The 27,347-nt window shown below is 41.7% G+C and overlaps 1 protein-coding gene across 1 annotated transcript in view; it reads right to left on the minus strand.

Annotated features, from left to right (window-relative positions):
- Positions 1 to 440: 440 nt before the first annotated feature.
- TMEM132C (transmembrane protein 132C) overlaps positions 441 to 27,347 on the minus strand; it is a 165,629-nt gene continuing 138,722 nt past the window's right edge. The window contains exons 6-9 of the mRNA XM_009880328.1: positions 12,628 to 12,833; positions 11,872 to 12,145; positions 10,636 to 10,827; positions 441 to 1,640 (exon numbers count right to left, since the gene is read on the minus strand). Coding sequence (XP_009878630.1) covers positions 441 to 1,640; positions 10,636 to 10,827; positions 11,872 to 12,145; positions 12,628 to 12,833 — 1,872 coding nt within the window. The remainder of the gene's footprint in view (positions 1,641 to 10,635; positions 10,828 to 11,871; positions 12,146 to 12,627; positions 12,834 to 27,347) is intronic.

Raw genomic sequence — 27,347 nt, forward strand, 5'->3', positions numbered from 1 at the left:
ATGTTTCATTAGAAGTACAGACAAGTTATTGTTTGTCTTTTGCTTATTCTTTTCATGCTCTTATATTCTCTCTTTTCTTACAAATATTTTTGGTACTTTGAAACATTACTATCATTATTATTTGTATGATCCATAAAACAAATTTTCACAACCTCGTCTTGCCCAGTTCATCACACTGGTCATACCATTTCCTTGTTCCTTTCTGCTATTGATATTCCACTTCCTAAATCCATGAGTAGCTGAGTAACTGCTGGAAAAACAAAACAAAGTGAAAAAAACCCAAACAAACCATGGACAGTTTGGCAAATTTCTTTCCCTGATTATAAAAACTGCCTCATCATTTCTCCTGGTGATTCCTCCCCTCCCCCTCTTCTGTCCCAATATATACTGTAGAACTGAAGGCATCAAGGTGTGGTTAAACCCAAAAAATCAGCAAGGAGCTACACTTTGTCTTTAAACTTCTCCATGTAGTTTCGTATCTCTTTGGAGTCCCCCAGGTCCATATCCTGGCACACCCACTTAATGTCATCGTCATTGCTACTTAGGATGGAGTTGACAGTAGGACAACCATCGTCGGGTGGGATGGTAGTGAATGTCGTGAATTTTACCCGCTTCCGTTTAGATGTCGGCGAATGTAAAGGTTCAGATTTCTGTTCCTTTCCGAGCTTGCCCCCTGAGTCAGCACACCTGTGAACCTGGCTCTGAATGTTCTTCTGAGCACTGCCATTGAGGAGCTGATTGCTCTCCTCACAACCCGACCCCCGGTCGATAATAGTTGTGTGCTCATCCTGCTGAGGTGATGCATCTGCTGTGTTCTCCAGAAGTTCTGCTTCATTTCCCAGCCAGACCCAGTCATGGGAATGGGTCATGGTGGTCTGTCCTTCCACCAGAACCTGCTTGTGACGGTATTTCAGTGCAAATGTTGCACAGTTTATTAGGAAGACTAGAATTGCCAGGCAGAAGACCCCTAGCAGAGCATACATCCCGATCTCCAAATCGCTAAGGCCCCTAGGTGTCTGCACCAGGTCATTTTCCTCCATGCCTGCATTGCCTTTTGGGAGGTCTACTTGAGCCGGGAAGTTGGTGAAGTCTATAGGAATGTTCTGCAGCTGGCTATCGTCTGAGATTTTGCCACCATCCAGCCTATTGTTTTTAATTACTTTATTCTTTATTACAGATTTTGCTGTGGTGCTGACCTTCCTGATGGCGCCTTCCTCTCTCTCTGCTGAAGAGCTACCATAATATCGTCCATCCTGGCCATACCGTTCCTGATCTGACACTTTGTGCCGCCTGTCGCTAGCGTGGTTTTCAATCTCATCAGCATCATAATCTCCACCTGTATCGGAGTCTGCATCATTCTGGCCGAACTTGACTTTGATGTTGCCATTCCCCACAGCCAGGACACTTTTCCTCTTGGACTTTTGGCAGGCTTCAGAAATCATCATGTCCACCTTAATTAACGTGCCCTGACCTTCACCTTCTGCTGCCACAACTGGCCATTTTAAGGCAGCGTTCTGGTGGATCGAGACAACAGCTTCATCTAACGATACGGCAGAAAGGGAGAAGTCCTTAGAGTCATAAATGTCCAGCGGAGTAACAGAGCTGTCACTGAACTGAATCCAGGTGCTTACTACAGCTTCCTGAAAGGAGAGGGATATGGTTAAAGACAGGGTCTTAAATAAAACAGCTCAACCCATTGCAGCTCATCAATCTCTCAGCTCTGAACGGCAGCTGGAGGAAATGGAAGACAATGGCTCTGCACTGCATTTAAAGCGAACCAAGCTTCAACTGATGGGGCAGAAAATTGGTCACATTTTTCACTAAAGGTTCCACTGTTATCCTTCCTGCAAATGTTTTGCAAAACAACATATACAATAATTTATATGAGATGTCTATAATACCAAAGTACCCATTAACAAGCTACATTTTACATGATTTATAAAGAGTCATTCCTGTCATACAAAACCTGAAAGAGAGAAACCAGAAAAATTACCAGAGGCACTTGACAGAACACTTATTTTCCTCATGTTCCCCATGCACAGGTGTCACAGGCAGCTGTCAAATTAAACAAGGCATAAATATCTTAGCAGGAATAAGGAACTACCACAATATCCTGGAAACGGTTGGAGCAGAAGATTCACCTGAAAGAAAAAGACTCACGGAACAATTGCCATTTTTCTGGAGAAAGGTTTGTTTTAAGTAAAACACAGTTTATCCTTGAAATAATTAAAAAGTCCACCGCATTTCTGTGTCAAGGAGAGAAGGATGGGGATTCTGGTATGATCTCTACAATAAAAATACAAATAGCCTGGATTTAATTGAACTGCCTTTGTTCTCTGCAGGTTGCACTGTTAGAAGTCATCATTAGAAGCACACACAAAGCTAGAGGTCAGCTCTTTGCCATTTGAAATCCCATCCAGATGATATAGATATTTACTTCTCCACGTCTCAGTAGCTTTCTTTGCAGGAGATTTCTTTATTTTTTAATTTGCTCTATGTCTTGCCTGTTTAGCCAGCAGACATGCAGGCAGATTGCCGGAGTGCAACTTCACACAAAACCAAAGTTCTTTTCTTCCCAGGCTTAAACCGCAGATGGCCCTAATAACTTTACACTTGGGTACATCAGAAGAACTGGGCTGAAAATCACCATCGGGGAAAAACATTGCCACCCTGTTAACGTCCAGTCATAATACAAATTTACAACCTAATATGGTTTTCAATTGGCTACAATTTGTTACGCTATGGTTATAAACGAAGGGAATTGCTACCCTTCTAGTTAAATTTAAAGCTTTTCAATGAACACAGCAAGGGGTATTTAGCTGTGCAGAAGGTTGGACTATGCTGAATATTTGATTTCCAAAGTGCTATCAGCAAGTTCTTGAGGGACTGAAAGAAGAAAAATAAGTTGTGGCACAACAGGAATGAAGGCAAAGTTCTTGGTAATTCAAATGCACTTCAAACAGCTGAAACGGAGCCAGGGTAGCTCAGAAGCTGGGAAGGGTGAACGGCGTAAGGAAATTAAAACAGCCGATCTTTCATTACAGAAACCACCCTGAAATGGCTGAACAGAGAGAAACATAAAGCTGCAGGGCACAGCTTAAATTTATATCATAGAAATCCATAGTAGAGCAAACCCAGTTGTGGGAAAGTAAAGGATTTTTTTTTAATGGATATGTGTAGAGAGAAAAAGATGCATCTCCTCCGGCAATCCAACACCCTGTTGCCTTCCTTATCCCTAAAACAGGAGGACAGCCTCGTGTACCACTGGGGAGGTGTGTAAGGTATGCTTACTTTTCATCAGCCTACAGAAGGCAAAAACACCAGCATCATTTCAAACATATAAGACGACAGGCTTGACACCATCTGCCAGTGGCACTCTTTTGGAGAGCAGAACGAGAAAAGAAGTGCAGATTTTTGCACAGTTAAGGTTGGAAATTACATGGCCTGTGCCTCCTCCCAGCTCTGCTGAGGACTTCCATAGTTCCACATCTCTACAAAAGGATTTACATTACTAAATCCTTTCTGCAGCCAAACACAACATACCTAGCGTTGCAGAGCACCAGGTCTGATTATGGCCCTTACTATGCAAGTAGGTTTTATTGGTGGCAGAACAGCACCTCTGAGGGATCTGAGGTCTCCATCCAGACAATGGAGAGAAACACATATGAGGAGCCATATATTCTCCTTTCCCATCTTCTTCAAGATATCCACATCCCTGTTTGGTTTTCTTATCTTGACTCCTTTCTGCTTTAACAACCCTCAGGTTAAGAGGTAGCCAACATGGAAAAATTCAGCCCAAATGGCTAGAATTTGACAAAGTTGTAAGCAACTTCAAATCAACTTTTATTCTTTACACTATTTCTCCACTATTCTGCATTCGGTTTTATGAAGCAGAGACAGAGAAAAATGAAATGGCAGTCAGCTGAAAATTGCAGGCACACGTGTGATTTACTATAGATAACAGAGGTGTGCAATAGCTTAGCCATTATTTTCAACCTGCATTGAGGTTTTTTACTTCCAAGAACTAATTTTTTTCACAACACAACATTGTCATGCCTATACTACAGACAATATTAATTAAAAGGGAAAGAAAACAAATGAGATAAAGTAGGACAGAATCTCAAATCCTGCCAAAGTACACTGTATCAGCCCAAATATTCTATTTGGCAAAAGATCATCTCCTCTCATTCACTGCTGAAGGCAGGGGAAGGAAGTGAATTTCCCAAATGATTATAAATTCTGAAAAGCTAAAAAAAAAAAAAAAAAAAAAGGAAGAAAGAAATGATTTAATACCATGTCCTTCAAAGAGCTGTTTCTGCAAATCCTATGTACTGCATCAATAAATCCCCTCCGAATCTCTGACAAGGTCCTCCAATTACTATCAGCAGACGAAGATGGATTGGAGCCTTCTTACCTGCAAAGTTGCTGCCCCTAGTCTGATGCCCTCAGCACTGAGGTGACAAATGCTTGTGTTCATTAATTATCAAGCATAAACAAATAGTTTGAAGGATTATCTGGCTCTCCAGTTTTTCTTGCCTCCCTTTTCCTCTCTCTTTCACATATGCACACACACGCGCACACACACACACACACGTACTCGGTTGTACTCTCAGAACAAATGAACCACAACTACACATTAGTGTCAGTCTCTCTTAGAGAACACGATGATTTATATGGTGACTATGATGATGTGACGTGAGTCAGATAATGTACATTAGACCACATTAATGACAGCAAAATCCAGTCCAGGGGGGATGAAGAAACCACTTCCCACAACCACTGTTGATTATCAAATATCATGCTTTCCCTAAGCACATGAAAAACTTTCTGCATCAAGACACATTTTATCTACATTTTCCCTTGTGCTTTTGCTGTTCTCTTCCTCCATTCCAGATATAACTACACCCCAGACCAGCAAGTTGGCCAGTTCTTCTTGATCTGCTGCAGTCCCACCACCTTTTCTGACCTTCAATTACATCGCTGCTTATCAGTCCAAAGATGCCACTTAATAAATCTTCTTGGATAAACCTGCATTTTGCTTTTTGTTAGTAGTTTTATCTCCCTTGTTATGTTTAGGTGGGTAAAACAAAGGGAAAATTACCAGGGTACAGAAGTAACATGGCACTAATGGAAACCAATAGTCCTTGAGCAGCTCTGTATTGCCTGACCTGGAATACTTCAAACCCTGCTGCATGAGTCACCACCAACACTACGGTTTGCTGGCTATGTTTGTTCCACCCAGATAAAACAAGGAGGCTCACACTCCAAAAGGTAACCTGATTGCAGGAAGCAGAGCTGGTTTGGAAGCTCAGTAGAAAGCCCATCATACAGAGATCTAATGAGTCCCACTGTGCTGGGACTCGCACGAGTTGCTTGTGAAAATCTGGGAGCCGCAGTGATGATTATTTTGCCCTCTAAAGTATCATACTGCATTTGAAAGTCTGGTTATCTCAGGTTGTTCCGCTGAGCCCATCTGTAGCATCACAGTCAGTGATTACAAAGTGTCCTTCAGTACCTCCTCAAAAAAGCTGGGGTCAGCTTGCTACCAGGGCATCCTATCCTGTATTCTTCAAGCAAAAAGACCGTAACTAAAGTGTGTAGGACTGGTTCCATTTTAGAGAATTCTGCTGCTTAGAAACACAGATGTGAGGACTGATCAGTACATTTGATTTTATTCCATGCCCAGAATAAAGAGCCCTTTTAATGGTCTTCACTCACTACAGCACAAATAAAAGTATTTGTTAATAAGCCCTCAATTGCTGGGGTCGGATGCAATAGTCCTGAAGTGAGGGAGGACACCAAAGGAAAGAAATGGATGGCTGGATGGTTCTGCAGAAAACAAATACATCCCTCTCTCAAATAAAGGCAAAGGAATACTGTTCTCAGCATCTTCTATCAGCCCAGCTCTCATTGTTCTGTCTGGGGACTTGAATGCTGAAATGGGTTTCCCTAGTAATTTTATCACATGAAATATCAAAGTATTACATGTGCATTTATTTTTAAGCTTGTGGCTTGTCTAGTAAAAATTGGGCTTGATCTTTATGACGTGGAAATGAAAGGCAGCCAAGACTCAGATCTTAATTCAAACCATGCATTCCCCTACTGTGTATTTCTTTCTCCCCGTTTTGTCCAATCTGCTAACGTGACATTCCTTTCCAGTGGGAATTTGCTTGTATTCGCAAGGGAAGAGTTCAGATTCTTATCTAACAATACATCCTTCTCCCTTTCCCATGCTGCTTAATTCCTTTGTCATACTTGTGAGCCATTACATTGCTCTGTAAGTGTAAAGAAGACATAAATATAATTTAAGTGTAATTTATACCGCCAGGATGGGGTAGTGAATCCACACCATAAAAATACTCCTAATATCTGTTATTTAACTGTGAGATGTCAGTGAACTCCTGGAACTAGTTTGTGTGAAGGACATAAGTTAAACCAGGACAGTACGGTGTCAATCCAAAAGGCAGGGACATGCAAGCAACTTCAGCTTGTCACCCTGATTCAGGTGGTGCTGAGCACCCTCACCTCCTACCAGAGTGAGAGCTGACATCTTGGAGGACACTCCCTGAGGTTATAGACGACCTCACAGGGCTGGATCTTGTCACTGGTGTCAAAAGGAGCTACACATGTGGAAGAGAAGAACTTGGCCTTTAGAAAGTGCTAACATTGCCCTTTTTTCCCTAAGAAAATGTCTGCAGTTTTCCAGTAGCACTGAGAGAAATATTAATACACACAGCTATTTATTAAAGGCTTGCTTTTTTCTTGCTTTTATTTTATCCACCCTCCCGTTTCTGTTCATTAGAGCACATGCAATACCCTACGGTGATGTAAAAGCTATGATGTGACTGTGAGTTTCCCTGCAGAGCCAGCTGAAATTTAAGAGTCCTTGAAGCTCACTCAGATCAGAAAACACTTAAACACTGTAGGTTTTCTTTTATTTACATTTGGAGAAGCCTTTAAGATGGCAGTGTTGATTTTAACAACCGTCAACAAGCCAAATGGAACAGCTTTCCTACCTGAGCAGATGGCCACTAAAAACAGACTCCTCACAGCTACAGTTTCCAAATTTTCAGAAGGTATTTCAACTTTGCTATTTAAAAGCTGGTCAACCTGCATTTAATTTTAGGCATCTAAATCACCGATCTGCTTTTCAGTGCCAATGAGCTCCCCAATGATTTAAAAAAAAAGGAAGTATGGGCTCGGTATCCCTCAAGGTCACCTCAGGTAATTAGTTGCCCAAATACAGATAAAGGTACCAAACTTAAGGCATCCAAGATAAAAAAAATTAGCATATCCTCTTTAGATTGCTAAGTATTTGGAGAAACTGCCAACTTTTCAGGACTTGGTGTTTTGGCTGCTTTGTGCTACTTATGCAGACATGGTGCGGTCATTATAATCAAGGAACTAATCTAGTAATGATATTCATAGAAAGAAAGTCAAAACAAAAATACTAAATTAATTCCTATGATATTGAAAGATCTGTAATGGCACAATCTGTACAAGGCTTTATGCCTTCCATTGCACTATACAGACGTACTGTTTAATCTGCTAGGGACAATATTGTGCCTGCCAGAGTACCAATTACCCAAGGACATTTCCTAATCTATGTTGAAGCTTGGCTATTGAAGGTGCTAAAGTGGAGCCAAGGAAAACATTTGACTAAGAACACATTGACTGTTGTTTTCCGTATAACAATGCCGAGACACACACAATCATTCCTGAGAAAAATAAAACCTTCAGCTATCTTAACTGTTACTTTGTTTTTCCGTTGCATCAGTAAAGTTTGCATGAGTTATTTGGGCCTTTTTATAAATTTGTTTGAGAGGAAAAGACACACTTAGATAATGAAGTCCTTGCAACGTTCAAGTATATGATGAGTTCTGGGCTGCCCCCTTGAAAAAAACCCTCCTTCAAAAGGGCCTGATTTCCAGAAAATGCTCAGCACTTCCCTGCTGAAATTCGAGCTCAGTAAGGATCTCAGCTGATACTACTCCAAATCATGAATCATTTCTTGCAAAATTTAGCCACAAGCATTCCTACATTTGCATTGATTCTTCTAAGGGCAAGTGTCTTAAATGTTGTATCTTCCATCTAGACTGCAAATAAAAGGAAAAGATGACGTGACTCTACAGGCCACTCCTATGCTAAGAATATTTCCTTCAGTGTATTTTCTAGTGTGAAATCTATCCCTGTCTTATTTTTTTGGTGATGCAAACGCCAGGTCCCTAAGGTCTCTTTTAACAGCCCTTCCCTGGGTCAGCCCTGTCTCTAGGCTGGGTAGGATTCAGGCCTGAGAACAAATGAGTGCCTTACAGTAAAGCAGGAGTTGAATTGCACAGTATGTGGAATTAGCTCAGGCCCCTGGCATGAAGGCACTGCCAAAGTGTCCCAGTAACTAGGGACTGTGCTCAGGTTCCACAGTGACTGGCATGGCCAGGATCGGGACCGCAAACATTCACAGTGCTTGAGCACTGTGACCCTCGCAGACTCTTCACAGTGAGGTGTGATGCTCCCAGCAAAGCGTTCAGCTGGGAAGCAGGCAGGACAATGCTCTTGCTCCTAGTGAAGAGGAGGTGGTGGGAAGACAAGCAGAGGCAACGGGGGTGGGCAGGCTCCAGACTGGAGGAGCTGAGAGGAGAGGCAGAGACTGAAGTGGGATTCCACAAGGGCATGCTGCTCTATGTTTGCAGAAAACTGGGACAGAAGACGCCGTGCATAGGAGTGGGAAAAACTGACTAACTTGGGATTGCTACTAAGCAACCAGATCTCCTTGGGCGTTCCAGATCCTGGTGTAGAGAAGATTTTCCACTGCCTTCTAACAGAGTCTAGGTCCTGTTTTTTTTCCAGATGGAGTCTGGAGAAGAAACAACAGATTTTAAACTTCTTTTACTGAGAAAAAGGTGCTTGATTTTCTCCTGTCTCCTCTTTTACAGTCGGTGTTCGGTGAGCATGATGCAGTAGTGCTGTGGGTAGGCCCAGGAAGGAGGACAGGAGGGACAGAAGCATCCCACGCTGCTCACGAGTACCAGAAGCAGAAGGGATTGCCCAGAATGAAAGCCTGATATGCCCAGTCACTTCCGTATCAGAAATGTGCCACTCCGAGGAAAGGGAAATTGTCTCACAAAAGAACATCAGCTTCAACAAAATCATTCCATAACACAGATGCTGGGAAAAATAATTTCAAAACAAACCACGTTTACACATTTTTACTCTTTTATATTATTTCATAACTTGCCAATTGTAGTGATATATAATGACACATCATATCACATCGTCATGTTATAATACACTAAGAGATGTCATGTTGTGCACTACTGAAATGCCCTGTTGTAATATGCCATAACCTGATGTTGATAAATATCTTTGCGTACTCAGGATATATATCTATAAATCTGAGAAGCTGACAATATATCTGTGCAACCTTTCCAGATTCACAAGCTCTTTTATCTGCAATCAAAGCCATGACTATTCCAGTGATGCTGCAGGACAAATGGTGCTCTGTCCTACATAAGAGAATTGGGTTAGGCATGCTTTAGCTTTTGCTTTTACAGCCTTTGTCTGAAGACAATATGTCAGACATGGTTTCTAAGCCCTGGAGAAGGGTATAAATGGGTTAATTACATAAGATTCTTATGTTTACAGGATGCAATAAATGGAACAGATGGGCAGCAAGTCCTTCTAGTTTGGACATTTTCCTGTCACTAAGTTATAAAACAATCTCAATTATTTTTATGTTCCAGAAAATTAGGTAGCAATAATAATGAAAATGGGCCATAAAACTTGACTTGAGATCTCTCCCTATCTACGTGAGATGAAATGCAGTTTCTGTGATAGGAGCAGCTGTGGACAGAGTTAATTGCATGGTCCCCAGTCCCGCTCTTCGAATCAACTGACTGAAAGAGCAATGAACACACAACTTGTTCCACTGCTACTGACCCTTGTTTTTAATCTGTTCCAGAGCAACTGTTTGCCTCGATCTGGTGGTACTCTCCAATCTTCTTTCCCACGTGGGTTGTGACCTGAAACAAGCTGCTTGAAAGACTTCCTTTACAGAGATGGAAATTTGCTGACTTAATTTAAGTTGGATCAGCACAGTGATACCCTAATGAACTGAATGACAACCCCCCCCAAATCCATCTAAAAATTAAAAGGAAAGAGGAGCCTGGCAGTCTGCCGTGACTCCAGGAGGGAAAAGAAATGTATTTGGCTATCTTCTGCCTCTATTTTATTGCTCTTCAAAATACTAAATTGTTGTGACACACAGAGCTTTGTGCTCTCTGGCATGGAAAATAAGGGCATGCTCATAGAGCAAACAAAGATCACTGTCCAAAGACTGCCTGTGTTGCGAAAATAACAGATGTTGCATCATTTAAAGAAAGGGTATTAAAATTTAAATAATATAAACTTCAGTGTAGTCAGAATTTTTACTACAAATTAAGTCCATATTTGAAGGGAAGAGATGAGAAGACAATTCCACAGTACCTCTAGAGGAAAGCAATTGACATGGACATGTACTACACCTGTACTTTAAAGTCTAACTTCTAAACTTGTTATGAATTATCATCTGTACTTCATGTTGAGAAAACACTGCCCCATCTCAAAAGGCAACAATAGTAAAAATGGAGGGTACGCTACCTGCTTAGGAGTATGAAGCAGCTCTTGGGCAATGGTGGTAGCCACAATAGCCCGACTACTTGCTGAACTTGGCTGAAGAAAGAGTGAAAGCCCAGCCACCAGCTGGACTCCAAGGTCTGTTATGGTCACTTTGTCATCTAGCACAGTCACTGTCTTCTCTGCCAGGATGGAGTCAGACAGAGGAGACAAAACCTTTGGAGAAACACAAAAGAATCAACTTAGGAAAAGGCTGATCAATTAAAATAACCTTTCTTAAGGTCATCATCCTTTCTTGTCTCCAAAGCTTTATGCATAGAAATGAAATGGCAGAGCACACTGAAAAGGCAGTCTAATTTCATTAGCTGGGTCGGAAAAACAGACAGTAGAGAGGTTATGGCTGAGAACATTGCATCCAATACTGAGAGCTATACTATCTCAGTTGTGTTATTTGCATCATTTCACTAGAGGAGTCAACTTAAAACATTTTTCCTGTTATTCTGTGTCCCAGTATGGATGAGCTCATCAGATTTACTTCCCAACCATTTCAAAGGGAGGCAAGCAACATCTAGGATTTGTCCTTTGCTTCTTTGCTTAGAAATTCTCATTTCTCTATCTTCTCTATTTCTGACGGAACATCAAGGTAGTAGGATATCCTTCCCCTTAGTGCAACTAAGGGCCATACTCCTATCTTTAAGGAACTATGGATAGCTAGTTCATCCACCTTCCCCATCTCATTTCTACAGCCTAGATTAGCTATACGCATTCTTTGTGCATTGGCTTTAGTAAGGGTTAAGATGGGACAGAACTGGGATATGCTGTTGGCCACTTGTGCCTTTCAGGGTTATTAACCTGGTTGCATTTTTTCTTCCTGAATTAATGTTTAAATAAGTAAAAAGAAACTTGGCACAATCTAAAGATCTCTGTCTCAAAAAGTCAAAATGGTGCCCATAGCTGACTGGTGGTAACCTGCATCCAGTGGGGCAAAAGCTCTGACTTCTCACTGAGCCTGGAAATGCTGCCTCTCCTAAACATCTCCGAAGGCTCTATGGCTTCCAGCTCCTGGCCATGCTGCATGCCTTGGACCACCTCTAGCTTGGATCCCTGTTGGTGCGTTAATGTGTGTGACACTCTAGAAGGTCACAGGAATGTAATGGGAAATTTTCCTGTTTCCAAATAGCAGAAAAACTGTATTGGATTTATGCCCCCACACAGCTTCTCTATGGGAATGACAGAATGTTGCAGTCTAGAGCACAGTACCTGCATTGTTGTCATTCCTACTTCCCGTCCGATCAAAATCCTGCCTTCCTGAAGCTTGGCAATGTGAGGATCTTCCAGTTTCATAAACTCCATCACCAGGTCTGTAATGTCGAACTGCCAATCCGAGCCCAGCAGGTAGCTCAGCTGGCCCCAGGGGCTAGAGTCCTCAGCTACGAATTGTGTGAGGACTCGCACCGTGGCATGCTGGTACTGCAGAGTGCATCCTCTTCCTTTCCGCTCATCTTCATCCTCATCATCACTGTCTCTGGTGGGTCTTTTTTCATAAGAAAATGCAACATAAAGAAATGTTTTCAAGAACATTAGTGAAAACTAGCCTTAGAGTGCTAATGGAGAGTACCCCATTAAACAGCAGCCCTCCCTCCTGTTTTGTTGGACCATGGCTGATTCATGGCTACCTAGCACGATGAAGAGCCACACAGATGAACCATACCACTTTTTCATCTAAGGTGGTATGTCTGAACAACAACAACGTTATAAGTAATCCTTACTAGAGCACCGCACTGTACTCTGTTGCACAGGAGAGATGCGCGCACAGAAGCAAAACTCCCACAAATTTTAAAAGCTTTATTATTATCTGCAGATATCTGGTGCAAAGCTGGGGATTCCAGTGCTGCTGTTCCTCAGGGAAAGATGCTGCCTTTTGGGTGCAGGTGCTACAGCTGTTCTTGCTGAGAGTTAAAATCAACTCCATTCATTTTAAAAAACCACCCAAGAAATTTAGCAACTCAGACCCACCTTTTGTTGGAAACAACAGGGACTCGCCAGCCTTTTATTTGGCTCAGTTCTGTGTCTGAAATGTCAATCTGAAGAGGCAAGCGTGGAACCCAGACTGTGATTTGCAGAGGAGCGCTCAGATACTGATAGGTGAAGTTCACAAGCGCATTCACCTTGCCTTTCATTTCTTTGCCATTGACAAAAACATAGTCACATCTGTCAGAAACCTAAGGGGAAAGAAGAGAGAGAGAAAAAAGAAAAGGTAATCACTGTGACAAAATGAGCTCAAAGTGTAACCCTGGCATCTCAAAACCAAAAACAAACAGAAAAGGCTCCCTTCTCTTTATGGATGTTAATGATAGCCTTTTACAATGGGAGCAGCTGAACACAAAAATTCTCCATTGGCTCAGGAGGCATAATTATGCTGGAGATGCCTAAAGACTGGATACTGTTTATGAAGCTGGTGGTTGATTTTTGGTTTGTTATACAGTGAGCCACTAGCTGATCACAGTTCTCTGGAATTTATAATGAGCAAGGGTCCTTCACAGCTTGGTCAAGAAGAACTGAACAAACCAAAACATGTCTCAGTGGAGGCAAGCAGCAAATCAAAGCTCTACCTTGATGAGTACGTTCATCAGGGGGTGATGCTGCTTTCAGTCTTCAAGACAAAGTTGGCTCTGGAGTGGATTTCATCCACTGAAGAGTAACAAAAGTTTACTCATTTCCTCCACAATAAACATTATCTGTTTATAAATGTTTACATTTTGATTAAAGCTGTAAAGTATTTCTAAACACTGCAGTAGATTTATCATTAACATGTAAATGCTGTCCTAAAATATAAGCAAGCATTATCATAGTCATGTAAGAGTTATATCAGTAATCACTTCTTTAATCAATGTTGTAATTTACAGACCATTGAGTTTTCTCATTTATTACGTTACTGAGTACTAGTGATAAAATCACTCCTGAATATATAAATCATTAAGAGGGATGCAGATAGTATGAAGTGACTCCATGTGATAAAGTCATTGTCATATCTATTCCTAAAGGTGTCATAAATGTCTGGGGAAATCCTGTGGCACATTAATCATACATTAAGTGGCTAGCGATGGGAGCTGTTACATTCCTAAATGAGCTGGTATGTCTGCAGAAATTAACAGTAAACCCAGCAGATCTCTTCAATTCCTGCTCTTGCTCCCATCCAGTCAGAATTCTATTTCATCACCCATAACGAGTACCGTTAGTGGTGGCAATGTGTCTCCCCACCTGAACATAAATTTATATTATCCTCTGCTCCCTTTTATCCCCACTCCCATTCCCAATACCATTTTATTCAAATGAAGATTATCAGCTGGAAATGCTTATGTCCCCAGGCTAATCAAACAGATGGGTGTCCTCTGTGGCCACAGATATAGGAGCTAAACTGTTCCCAGTGTGACATACACATCCCGTTTGTATCCTCTGTCAGGTTTAGGCACTGCTCGCATTCTGGTAAAATATTTGATGGTGACATTGCAAAAGGAAACTTCAGAGAACATAATACAAACATTTCTATGACTCATTCCCTAAGAGGGTTATGCTGTAACTGGGCTGTGTTGACTGAAAACAGTGCTACGTACTACAATACCTGACCCATCTGTCTGTTTAGTCTTCTCTCTCAGACCATCTAAGACAGGTTTAAAAGTCTGAAGGTGGCAGAAATGTCTTCATTTTATTGCTATGAATGGCATGCCCTATTTTTACATGTATTAACTTGCATGGCAATACAGAAAGGGGTTTAGTTCACACTAGGCTGTTTCAGAATGACTATTTGATCTAATCTGCATAATATAATATATAATACCACACAGTGATTCAAAACTCTTTCCTAGACAGGCTTTCCGTGGTGCCATTGCATCAACTTCACCCTGGGAGAGGAAGCATTATGAAAATGTTTCTTACAGAAAGAACTCCAACCGCATAGGCGAGCAGGAGCTGCACGTCAGGAGTTCCAGCCTCGACCTCCTGATCACAGAGGCATTTCTGCCTAGAGCAGTACACGGCCGCTAGGACATACTGGGGGCGTTCAGCTCCCGTATTTGAGCTGCTGATGTCTAACGCAAGCCCGGTGTCTCGCTGCTGACTCATTTGAATGGAAACAGGAATGGCCAGTGGGTCACCCTCCTCTCTCAATGTTTGGAAGTATTACTACCCCTCTCCCTGCAGCTGCCCATAGCTCTCCACCAGAGATGGAGACCCTGTGACGTATCTTAGACCAGATACCTAATGCTTAGATGGCTGAAGTTAAAAAGAATTCACATCTAAACAATATACCACGTATGAATGTTACTTATGGCACAACATCCTCAATGAAGTTCCAGGTACAAAGAAGTCCTGGCTTACACGGAATCTAATTTCTGTCTTTCTCGGTAACCTTAGGAAAGTCATTTCAACTCTTTCTGTCCATTTTCCCCTGCTGGTGTAAACAGGGAGCCTTGGTCAGAGAGCTGCACTGCACCTGGAGCATGGAACAACTTCTTGAGGCAAATGGGAAGCAGTGAGCGTGCCTGGGGCACAAGACTCATGTGTGGAACATTTGATAAAGCAGTTTCAGATATGGCTCTTCATTCTTTAGCCTTCTCTTCCTTCAAGAAGCAGCTTTTGGGAGGCTTGTCAAGAGGATCTAGTTTAATTCTACTTGGAGCAGCAGCCATCCCGAAACTGATTCCATCCTAGTAATTTCTGTGGAGCTGATCTCAAAGACAATTAATGAACTAAGTTAGTTGTGCAAGCTGCTCGTTTATGCACATAGTAAACCATATGCACATGCTGATAAAAGATTTCTGATAACATACTCAGCTTCAGGCTGACCAGGTCTGGTCTAGATGTACGATTTAATATTATCTAAAGCCCAACATTGTCAGTAACAGAACAAATGCGACTGTCAGGGAAAAGACACAGTAACAATAGCAGCAAAACTGCAATTCCTAAATGGTTCTGGGCTGAGATCCAGTCTCCATCTGTATTTGTAAAGCCGCTATATGCCTTCATGGATATGCGACAAACAAATGGCTAAACAAATACATACAGCATCCTAAGGAGGTGGCTGCTGTAGCTACTACGCAGCCTTTAAAATTGCTACAGGACAATATTTATTAGTGGACGTGCATCAGCAATAGTGGCAGATCTTTAGGAGCTGCATTGAGAACAACATTACTCTTTTCACCAAGTACAAGCATTGCTAATGTCCTTACACATGCTCTTTCTTCTCTTCCCGTATTTCTGATAGAGGAAGCACACAGAGAGTACAGGAGGAGCGAAGCTTATATTGTATTGTATTACTGTATGCATCCGAACCATTGTGCTTTCAGGTAGCCATTTCTGAAGCAACATTGATTGCTTTTGACAAAGAAAGGCAACAGTCCCCAACTAGTGCTGTACAGGAGATGAAAGGGAGAAGGGCACAGTATCTTGGTGTCTAATTCATGATGTGTGTGTGCTCTCCATATGTACAGGATTAAGGATACTCCTCAAGAAACGTTTGATAGCCTACAGCTTCTGTAGGCAACACACCGCAGCTAAGCTTAGCTACAGCAGGCTAAGCAGAACGAGAGCAAGTGGGTTTGCTTCCCTTGCCCCTGTCTCACACAGTGTCACTTAAAAAATAAATAAAAAGGATTTCTCAGCCTCTGAGAACAAATCCAGAGGTACTGATTCTGCTACAGTTTACAACATCAGCAAGCCACATGTAAGGTCTGATTTGCTAAAAAAAGGGTAGGGGTTATGCGGTACAACAACAGACCCCCTTAGCTCAGCTTAACGCAGATGGAAATAACATCACAGTCAACTTGGTTTTGGAGTTATTCAAAGCAGACTTGGTAAAACTGTTTTGATCTGTTCCCATATGCGGCTAAGAGAGATGGAAACACAAGACTGGTAAGGACAACCTAAAACTGTTGCATGGAATCATGGAGGAAAGATGGAAGGGAGATTAAAAAGAGTAATAAATTAAACTGGATCATATTAGAACTCAAATTCTTTCTAATTAAAAGAGTATGTTTGTTTAAGAATTCTTGATAGATGAAAGTATTTCTGTATCCCTCCAGGGTTTGCAATGCTTCTAGAAGGTCACCGAGGAGCACAATGACCGGCTCTCATCTGTGAGTCCTGCCCACAGAAGTCTGAGGAAGTTTCTAACAGAGGCTGACGACTCTGTGAACAGTGATCTGTCTCTCATCTCCTGTAGTATTTATGCTTTTACTATGAAAGCATTTTCCCTCTGAAAGTGCTTTTTATCTTTGGAATCAGAAGTGAGGGAGGATGAAGGGAAAGCCTGCTTCGCCACCACCTTTAAGTGATTGTCTTTTTCCCATCCTGTGTAGCAGATCAGCAAGGAGTTTTGCATTTTAAAGAGCTTTCTGATGCTATTTCAGCGGTTTCTTTCATTATTAAGCTGCATTCAGCTACTTTCCCCCTTTTTTTTCTATTTTCCTAACTTCTCTCTCCAGATTAAAACTAAAATAAAGAAACTAGACAGCAAAAAGCAGGGCTACGCACAATTCCCTAGAGGTTTCTTCTTTGTCTTTCTGTTTTCTGGCATTATATTTTTGTGCCCCTTTGTAACAAAGGCCACTGCCTTTCCAAATGACTTGGATAGATTCTCTCTGCAACAAATCACATTTTATTGAGCTGACAGAGAAAACTACTGCCTGGAAATCAAGAGAGAGTCACTCCTGAATCACTACCTATGGCACTATGTGACTTTGTGATCTGGGGAGTGCATGTACCTTTCCACCTGGTAATGAAGAGAGTAGCTGTGGTGAATATTAAGGAGATTTCTAGTACCGCTACCAGTCAAATGCAAAACCTCTGTGTCTTCCTTTACTTAGTCCTTTCAGATTAAGGTCTTGATACCACCATGACCTCTGTATTGCAGAGCTGCATGAAGGGAGCATGAGCTGCTTGAAGTCACCATGAAGTATATGACAATGTACTGCCTCGGGCTCTGCAGCCATGAAGGGGCTGTTGGCACTTCTGTAAGAATATCCCTGTTTTGCTGGGTTAAATTCCACTACAGATTCCTTCAAAATCTTAATTCAATTACTGGCAGAGGCAGAAAGTTTATGAAAGACAAATTTTGTGTCAAATATAAGCTAAGACTGCCTTTCAAAAGATGGTGAACTCCAAACATTGTCTGTTCTGTTTCAAATCTGTTGTACACAGGAGCGGAAAGAACAACTATAAGACCTGCAAATCCACGAGTGATGGTGACTCTGTGAGTCTAGTCTAAGCTTGCTTATTCTCCTAGTGTTTTTTCACCTCTGGAGACATCAGCCCATACCAACAGGTCTCTGAAGGACAGTTCTGAAGGACAAAAAGAGAAGCTTTTAATATGGCAATCCTGTCAAGTTTATGAACACTGCAAATTTGTAAGGCATCAGTCCATTTTCTAGGTAGAAGTCTGTGTGGTTTGCCCTTAATTAAACACCCTGAGGTTTAAAACGTCTCAGAACTTTAAGACTGAACAGAAATGAGAAGATACGATAATGACAGATGTCCTGCTCGTATTCATCAGGTTCAGGATCTTGTATTTTGGTGTGCAAACCCATTTACTCATTTCTGTTATACTAATGTAAAAGTTGCTAAAATATCCAATGGTTACATAAATGTTCAAATATTTATGAATGCACTTCTATGAGCAAAAAGATTTTTCTAGTATCTCTTAAAGGAATCTCAATTTCAATGAAAAAAAATTACAGGGTAATTAGTAAAGAATAGTGATGCTCAGCACTTTTCAAACATACGACAATTCTGCTATTTCAGCTCAGTATCATCACTCTTACACATCAGAAGGGCAATTGAAGCTCATGCTGGTTAAGCTTTGTGAACAAAGTCATTCATTCCATTAAGGAATACAGAGCACCAGAATGACTTATCCATTGAATGTACTGACACTTACATACTATCATATAGAAAATATTAGGCAGTGATAATCGTTCCACAAGCTTTTTGTACAGTCTTTTAGAATTTTGTAATATTCATGTCCTTGCTATAGAATTTCTTCTAAGATTTTTTTTTTAAGATCCTCTGTAGAAAGGGAATTAACCTCTATTAAATTCTAGAGGTTTTCAGAGACTCTATATAGCTCTCTAGCCTTGATTCCAACTAAACACTATGGTTTTGTATATCGAGGAAATCCTACGCTACGTGAACAGTAGCTGATGGTAAGTGCTTCATAAGAAGGATTTCAATGCCTGGCTGCATAGTCTTGAATAATCAGTAACCTACTACTGGAAAATGGAAGCTGTCTCAAGGCCCACACTATTCATTTTTTCATGTTAAACTGTTTAAGTCTGATAAAGAGTTAAAGCTTCAGACTTGAGCTCTTCCATGATCCCTGGAATGATATTTACAGCTTTGTGACACCGTTAGAGCAGCCTTTAAAATGGAAGCATCCATTACAGGAGTTGCTAATTGCTAGTGTGACTTGACTTGCCAGAGTCACCCCTCGTTCCCACTGACTATGGCTGGAGCTTTGCTCAGTGACTGGGAAAGTGAAGCCAAAAGCTGCCCTCACAGGGGGAGCATAAAGGCAAATACAGCAATGCGGTCTTAACACTGGTAAAACTGTCATCTTAAGAAATGAAAGGCTTGATTTTTTCACATTATGCAAGAATAAACCTCAGAGTTGTTTTTACCTATGACCCACCAAAGGAAAAAGAATGAATTTGTTTCTTGAAATAGTTGAGGAATAATTGCTCCCATTCTGGAAACAGTGATGAGGGAGCAGGGCAGGTATTACACTTTAATAACTGATTTAAGCCTCATTCTGCCTCTCTTAGAACTAACTGTCTGCAGTTTTTGATGCATAACAGGGCTTGTGCATTGGTGTTGCTTTGCGCTTGTAAACAGCTGCCACATTCCAAATGCGGTTTCAATCCCTGCGATCAGTCCTCAGGCAAAGTTCCCAGCAACCCGCACCGGTAACACGGGGATCGAGCCCTGAGCGCTGAAGAAGAGGAGAACTCTGTAAAATCAGGGCCATAGTTTAGAAGCAATCTGGACTCTCTCTGCTGAGAAGGGTCTGCACGTTCAGTATCAGCAGCCAGATTAGCAAAACTAAGTAGAAACCCCCCAAAGCTAGAGAGCATTTCTTAGAGAAAAGGCTGTACATTATCTAATCTCATTACAAAGATTTTGCTGGCAGCTTTGCAGAGCAGAAGCAATACATTTAACTAACTGAATATCATTCACTACGACAGAACTGAGAGAGTAAAAGGGGCACAAAATGCCAGCTGAGGCTGGAGGGCATATATTTGCTCCCAAATGACCAGCTTTGGAAGCGGAACTGTAGCTGCGCTGAGCCACAGGAGCTCTCTGCAGCTAGCATTATCACGGAAAACAAAATCTGTCCTGTTTTGTGCACTCTCGAGTCAAGCAATTTCTGCAAATGGGGCTGAACAGCAAGTTTGGCTCCTACTCACTAGGGATATGCCAGACTATGTACGCAGCATGGCCCCAAATATCTTGCATGGCAAAGCAGGATCACAGGGTGAAGGCAGGGACTTTTAATTCCATCTACATGCTGTGGGCAGTAGTTGCACATCTGAGAACATCACGATGCTTGTCATTTTCTAACTTAATATATACCTACAATATACAAATTCACAATGTGTAAATTACAGCTACCGGCAGAAAAAAAAAAGGAGAAGCGAACCATTTCTTCTGATTGCCTTACTCAACAAGGTCTGGAGAAAACTGTTTATCTTCCCATCATATCTATAGCTGTCACAAGATTAATGTTACTTCTCCCATTTACTTTCCTGGTCTCGGTCTTGCAGCTTTGAAGTTGATTTTGAAGTACTTTCTGTGGAATTTGAAGCACGGTTATTGGAATTCCACTTTGATTTTTCATTTGGGATATACAGGTTCTCCATACTGACATCACTAACGCAGGCAGTGAGCTGGGTGAAGGCATGAGATGACAGGGAAAGAAGTCCACAAGGATATGGTTTAAAAGTTTCTTTAGCTGCCCTTGAAATTTTTGCATATTATGTGATGGCAAGGTATTTACAACTTCTATTGCTGAATTTAAGTATCTCAGACGATGTCAATTTTGAGTTTCAATTTCCACAGAGGCTGACTGCCTGGGGCGCAGTGGTATACATTAACGATATAACATCTTCTGTGAAAGCTCCATGTATTGCTGGCCTATATGCCGTATTTGCATCTGACAGAAGTGTGTGGTAAAGCCTCATTTTTCTAAAGTAGCTCTGAAGTTTTTCCACTCTACTGAGGTATATTGATCCCAGTAAATCATAGGACTAGGAAAAGTATGGAGGAGGGCAAGAAGGTGGACTTTCTATTTGCAATTCTGTTCTGAATATAACAACATATTACATTTACCAGAAGAAAAGCTTACAAAGTCACAGGGCTTCAGAAGAGCAAAACAATGGAATTTCCATGCTGTGACTTTCTTTCCTGTTTTTAAAGCTTTTCAATTTCACACAAATCACAGGAACACATAGTATCAGAATAGGAAAGAGGAGCCATCAGAGAAATAGGCTGCTGGGTTTGGACTCACAAGGAGAGATCGCTTCTGCTTATGAGGGCTTCCAAGGGTGTGGGGAGTGGGAACTGTGTTTGCTGTTCATCAGCTACCAAACATAAGTTTCAGGAAGGTTGTTTGTGGTGGACCATGGGGGTATCTGCACCATGCAGTGAATGTGAAGAGATCCCATGCTTGTTCTGAGCCTGCTGGTGTGTCCCTACAGCCCCGTGCAGAGACCCTAGCTCGGGACCCAAAAGCAGCATAGCTGTGTTGGCTTTCAGTGCGGTCTCACACGGACTGAGCTTTCAGCTCCTGATTCTGGAGCGAACCAAGGGAAGACTTGCAAGCCTGAGAATGAACACACAAGTGCCTTAGGAGGAGTAGTCCAACTTTTCTACATTCCTTCCAGAAAGTTATACAACTACTTTATTTTTTAAAATGAAAGTACTGCTACAATTTTGACTGTGTGGGCTGAAGTATCTGAAAGAGGCATCAACCCTCCATCAGTAGCTGCCCAGCATATTACAGAGGAGGAGGACTGGCAGTAGCTGCTGTTGTTTAGAGTGACCCCTCCATGCTTTCACTGAATCTTGCAGGATTGCTATAAAACCACAGAAGAGAGCATTACATTAAAGTGAATGCAGAGAATATGGCCTGTCTATTATTAGACCACACTGGATTCTTGGCAACCCCATCTAGTGTGACTTCTCATTTCTCTCTTTGTTTTACAGGGTTGAGTTCGGAATGAGACCTGTTTTATCAGAAGTTTATCCACCTACTCATTATTCAGCATGCTCAGCTCTGCAACAGTTGCACCTAGCTAACAAACTCCAAATACGGTTTTATTTGACCTAAGTAAAAAATAAGTGATAAATCAATTGCATTATATTCACTGTAGGAGCTTTTTATTGGAAGTTAGTGTTCTTCCTCAATCAAAATAGCTGGTAGGAACAACCAGTTCCTTCTAGTCAGCCCCTTGTTTTTATTTTCTCCTATAACCTGCACTAAAACCATAATGTGAAGCCCTAAATCCTCTGAGTCTTGAAGGCTTTGCAAAAAGCTCCATACAAAGAATGTATGTGTATGCTGAGGTGCGGAAATGCGATGCAAGTTTGGATGCTTACCACCTGTGATGAGCCAGGGTTTCTAATGGGATGAAAACTTCTGAAACTCCGCTTCGCCTTGACATCACCATCTGCATCACACTCCATCACAACCCACCACATCATTATTTGCCTCCTGATGCTGTTGGGAAGAAAGCACTGGGAAGAAAACTTAGATGCCATGGGAAGCTTTGGTCTGAGCAGACTTAGCTTTCCTCTGACATACTTATGAGATTCCTCATTTTTATATTTTGGCAATATCTGTTATAATGTTTCACTGAACCAAGTACAATTATTGCCAAGCTATGTTTAGGACCAGAAGCACTGATTCTCTACGAGATCAGTTCTGTAATGCTCATGATGTAACACTTTACTTTCACTAGGAAAAGGGCCAGATCTTGAATTAGCCCTGTGCAGAGCAGCACACCAGATATTTAGGCCCTTCCTTAACAATCTCAAGCATTTCCATATCTTTTGACACTGCAGTGCACCAGGTAAGGACAGTCACACCCTGATTCCCATACATCTTCATACAGGTTTTGACAGAGCAATGTATTTTGGCACTAGCACTTTCTTTGATGTAACACTTCACACCCTTCCATCACACCAATGTTTCTGTCATCGCCTGTCCCCATCTCACCACTCCCTGGGCGCCTGTTTTACTCTCTTTTGGTTGCATGTCTGAAAAAAAACCTACTGGCAGAAAAATGTATAACTCAGCCTTTAATACAAATATCTAAGGACGCTGCTAACTAGTGGTTCCTCCGCTGATCAAAGTGAAAACAGTGCTTCTGTATTGTATCTAGTTTTAAAACACGTTCCAATTTTTGCAAATACTGGAAAGCAAGGAAGAGGAATGAAATTCTCTGTGGTTAAATAAACAACTGAAGAGGCTGAAGCACAGCTATTTGTGTAAGATTGGGTATATTAAGACAATAGCAAAGTATCTATGATTCTACGATCATCTAAATAATGAAGTGCTGATGACTTTTCCTTAGTAAACAGGGTATTGTAATATGGTTCCAGATCTATAATTTTAAAAATAAATTACTACAATTAGTACACAACTATTGATTTATCTCTTACAAATATGTCCATCTGTCAGCTTCCTCACTGGCAAACGGAGACACTCCTGTATCATGTGTTACACTGCATCCAGACTGGCCTTTCATCCAAATAGATTCACAAATGGCCGGCAGTCATTTCAACATGAGTTTGTGTATATTTAGTAAGAATTAATTTCATTTCATAAACTGTTTCCACCACAAATGGCAAAATCTCTGAAACATTTATCAATCCTAAATGATTATTTCATATGAGTTTGCTCCCTGATGTCAGCAGTATTCACAGTAAAGTTACTCATGTGTGTAAATGACTACCAGGTTGGGCCTTTAAAAAAGATCTGTAACCTTGACAGGTGTCTGCATGTCCCATCTCTATTGCTTTGAAAGTGTTGATACCAGCAGTAGTTCCAGTCTTTTCTAGCTATTAAGCTAGAGTTCAACCATAAAACCCCTAGCCAGATTTTCAGCCCCCAACAGTTCAGCCTTGCTTTGATTTGGGATTTTGTTTCAAGTTAGTGTGATAAAAGAGGGACAGCTGTGACACCCTGTCCTGGATTTTAGCTCCGAACAGAAATTCCTAACATTCCTGCAGTGGCCTTTACCTTCGGTGAATGTCATCCTCTACTCATCAGTCCCAATGAAACCAAGAGCCCACTGTTCATTAACAACTACCGATGGACATCTTAAAGGTAAGATCCGTGTTTCTGTTTCCAGTGACAACCACAGCAGCTGCATGTGTGGACTAATATTCTCTGATTCCGTGTTTTGATCTGAATACATCTCAAAGCTATTAATGCCATTTAAAAATGAAAAGGAACTAGTAAATAAGGTCTTTACAGTATAGTTCAAGGCTAATACACTGAGACAGCTTTTAATTTACCAATTGCAAATAACAGCAATACAATAAGAATATAACATCATGTATACAGCATCCCCTCATGTAGCAATGGGATAAAAGCTAGTCCAAGAATAATGAAATACAAAACCAAAATGTTTACAGGAGTTTCTGAAATACACGCAGCACTGAAGATTTTTGAACTCGGGTTATTTTAATGGAAAAAACATCCTCAAGTTCATAAGCATTACCAAGAGTTTTCAGTCTGGAAATGTCACAAGATATTGCAAGTCTCCAGAAACTGCTCTTCTTCACAGTGTGAAACTGCATCTGCTCTAGCAGCCAGGTGAGCCGGGAACTTGGAGCGGTATTTACTCTTGCACAAACCACACAAAAGCACCAGCAAAAGTAGCCACATTCCACTTGAATTTCCAGGAGATGAAAAGAAGCCTACACATGCAACTGCAATTACTATTAATGGATCCAGATATATGGATCCTATTGGTAAATTCCAGCTTAGCAAAGTAAAATTTGGCTGTTGCTTGATTTTTAGTGCCTTAATAAATTTTGTGTCCACTTTTAAAAGGTTGAGCCATTGTGTGAAGGTCTAGAGCATTCAAAGACTTTTAAAGTTCATGATATCAACTATAAATTTGGAAGTAAAGAGTTGAAACTATGAGACAATAAAAAAAAGTAAAAGGAGTAGTAGTCAGCAGATTAAGGCAGGACACAAACTGTGCACTGAGCTGCCTCGAGACTGCACTTATCACTGAGGAATCTATTACCCGTTACTTGAAGATATATCTTAGGCTAGATTTCCAGTGGGCTCTGTTACTGAGAATGATGTAATTCCAGCCAAACTGAAGGCACTGTAAAAATTAATATAAATAAGCTTTTATCTGATGGTCATTCAAATTATTGGGCAGAAACATTACCTTTAGGGTCTTTACATGAACCATGCAAATGGACACTTATTTATCTGATGACTAATATTACAAACCAAATGCTAATAGGCACCATTCATCTTCAATTTCTAGTCTAACTCTGTATGTCTGCCTGAATCCAAAGTTATCAGAAATTCCAAACAACTGAAATCAAACAAAAATATGTCTGTGAACCTCTAGATGCTAATACATCTAAGTATTAAATAGCTCCCGTCAACTCCTTTTTTTTTTTCTTAGTTTATGGTTTAAATTAATATACAGGCTTTCATCCCTCTAAATATGTTTTGATTCTGCTATGACAGGGGTGTTCAGGAACATGAACTGTAAACACATGCACACGTTCTTTGTTGAAGATACCGTGATCTTTTCGCAACAACTAAAATTTATGATGGTTAGACTTTTTATTTTTAAACAGAAAGGTTACTCCCAACAAGGTCTCTAAACCAGTATTTTACAGAGGAAGATGATCTACCCAAAGAATTTAACATAAAAGGTATTTCAAAATGGATTTAGGATGAAAGGCCTTTGTCCTCCATTTGAAGCTTTCTGAGTGCTTTTTAAAATCAGAACCAACATGCACACGTCAATTTGACTTGAACCCCAAACTTCATTTCCCCGTCCAAAGAAATTTCCTGGAAACTGGAACATTCTAGATTATAAAAAAGTCCTTTTTACTTTACGATGAGATGATAAAACCTTTTTGTTCAAAGCATTTCACAGAATCACAGAATAGTAGGGGTTGGAAAGGACCTCTGGAGATCATCTAGTCCAACCCTCCTGCCAGAGCAGGGTTACCTACAGCAGGTTGTCCAGGCAGGTTTTGAATGTCTCCAGAGTGGGAGACTCCCCCACCTCTCTGGGCAGCCTGTGCCAGTGCTCTGCCACCCTCACAGCAAAGAAGTTCCTCCTCATGTTTTAGAAGTTTAGATGCAACTTCCTATGTTCAAGTCTGTGCCCAATCCCTCTTGCTCTATCACCAGGCCCCACTGGAAAAAGACTGTTCCCATCCCCCTGGCCCCTCTCTTTAAGTATTTATAAGTGTTGCTAAGATCCCCCCTCAGTCTTCTCTTCTCCAGACTGAAAAGACCCAAGCCCCTCAACCTTTCCTCATAAGAGAGATGCTCCAGTCTCCTCATCATCTTTGTAGCCCTTTGCTGTACCCTCTCCAGCAGTTCCCTGTCCTTCTTGAACTGGGGAGCCCAGAACTGGACACAGTACTCCAGACGTGGCCTCACCAGGGCAGAGTAGAAGGGGAGGATGACCTCCCTCGACCTGGTGGCCACACTCTTCTTGATGCCCCCCAAGGATGCCATTGGCCTTCGTGGCCACCAGGGCACATTGCTGGCTCATGGTCATCCTGTTGTCCACCAGGACTCCCAGGTCCCTTTCCACAGAGCTGCTTCCCAGCAAGTCAGTCCCCAACCTGTACTGATGCAGGGGGTTATTCCTCACCAGATGCAGTACCCTACACTTGCCTTTGTTGAACCTCATAAGGTTCCCCTCTGCCCAATTCTCCAGTGTGTTCAGGTCACACTGAAGGGCAGCACATCCTTCTGGTGTGTCAGTCACCCCTCACAGTTTTGTGTCATCAGCAAACTTGCTGATGGTACACTCTGTCTCTTCATCCAGGTCACTGATGAATATATTGAACAGGACTGGACCCAGTACTGACCCCTGAGGGACACCACTTGTCACTGACCTCCCACTAGACTCTGCGCCATGGCCACACTCTTCTTGATGCCCCCCAAGGATGCCATTGGCCTTCGTGGCCACCAGGGCACATTGCTGGCTCATGGTCATCCTGTTGTCCACCAGGACTCCCAGGTCCCTTTCCACAGAGCTGCTTCCCAGCAAGTCAGTCCCCAACCTGTACTGATGCAGGGGGTTATTCCTCACCAGATGCAGTACCCTACACTTGCCTTTGTTGAACCTCATAAGGTTCCCCTCTGCCCAATTCTCCAGTGTGTTCAGGTCACACTGAAGGGCAGCACATCCTTCTGGTGTGTCAGTCACCCCTCACAGTTTTGTGTCATCAGCAAACTTGCTGATGGTACACTCTGTCTCTTCATCCAGGTCACTGATGAATATATTGAACAGGACTGGACCCAGTACTGACCCCTGAGGGACACCACTTGTCACTGACCTCCAACTAGACTCTGCGCCAGTAATCACAACCCTCTGAGCTCCATCTGTCAGCCAGTTTTCAATCCACTCCACTGTCCATTCATCTAACCCACACTTCCTAAGCTTGCCTGTGAGGATGAC

This window comes from Charadrius vociferus, unplaced genomic scaffold (genome assembly GCF_000708025.1).
Source record: "Charadrius vociferus isolate BGI_N301 unplaced genomic scaffold, ASM70802v2 scaffold332, whole genome shotgun sequence".
In the NCBI taxonomy this organism is placed as follows: domain Eukaryota; kingdom Metazoa; phylum Chordata; class Aves; order Charadriiformes; family Charadriidae; genus Charadrius; species Charadrius vociferus.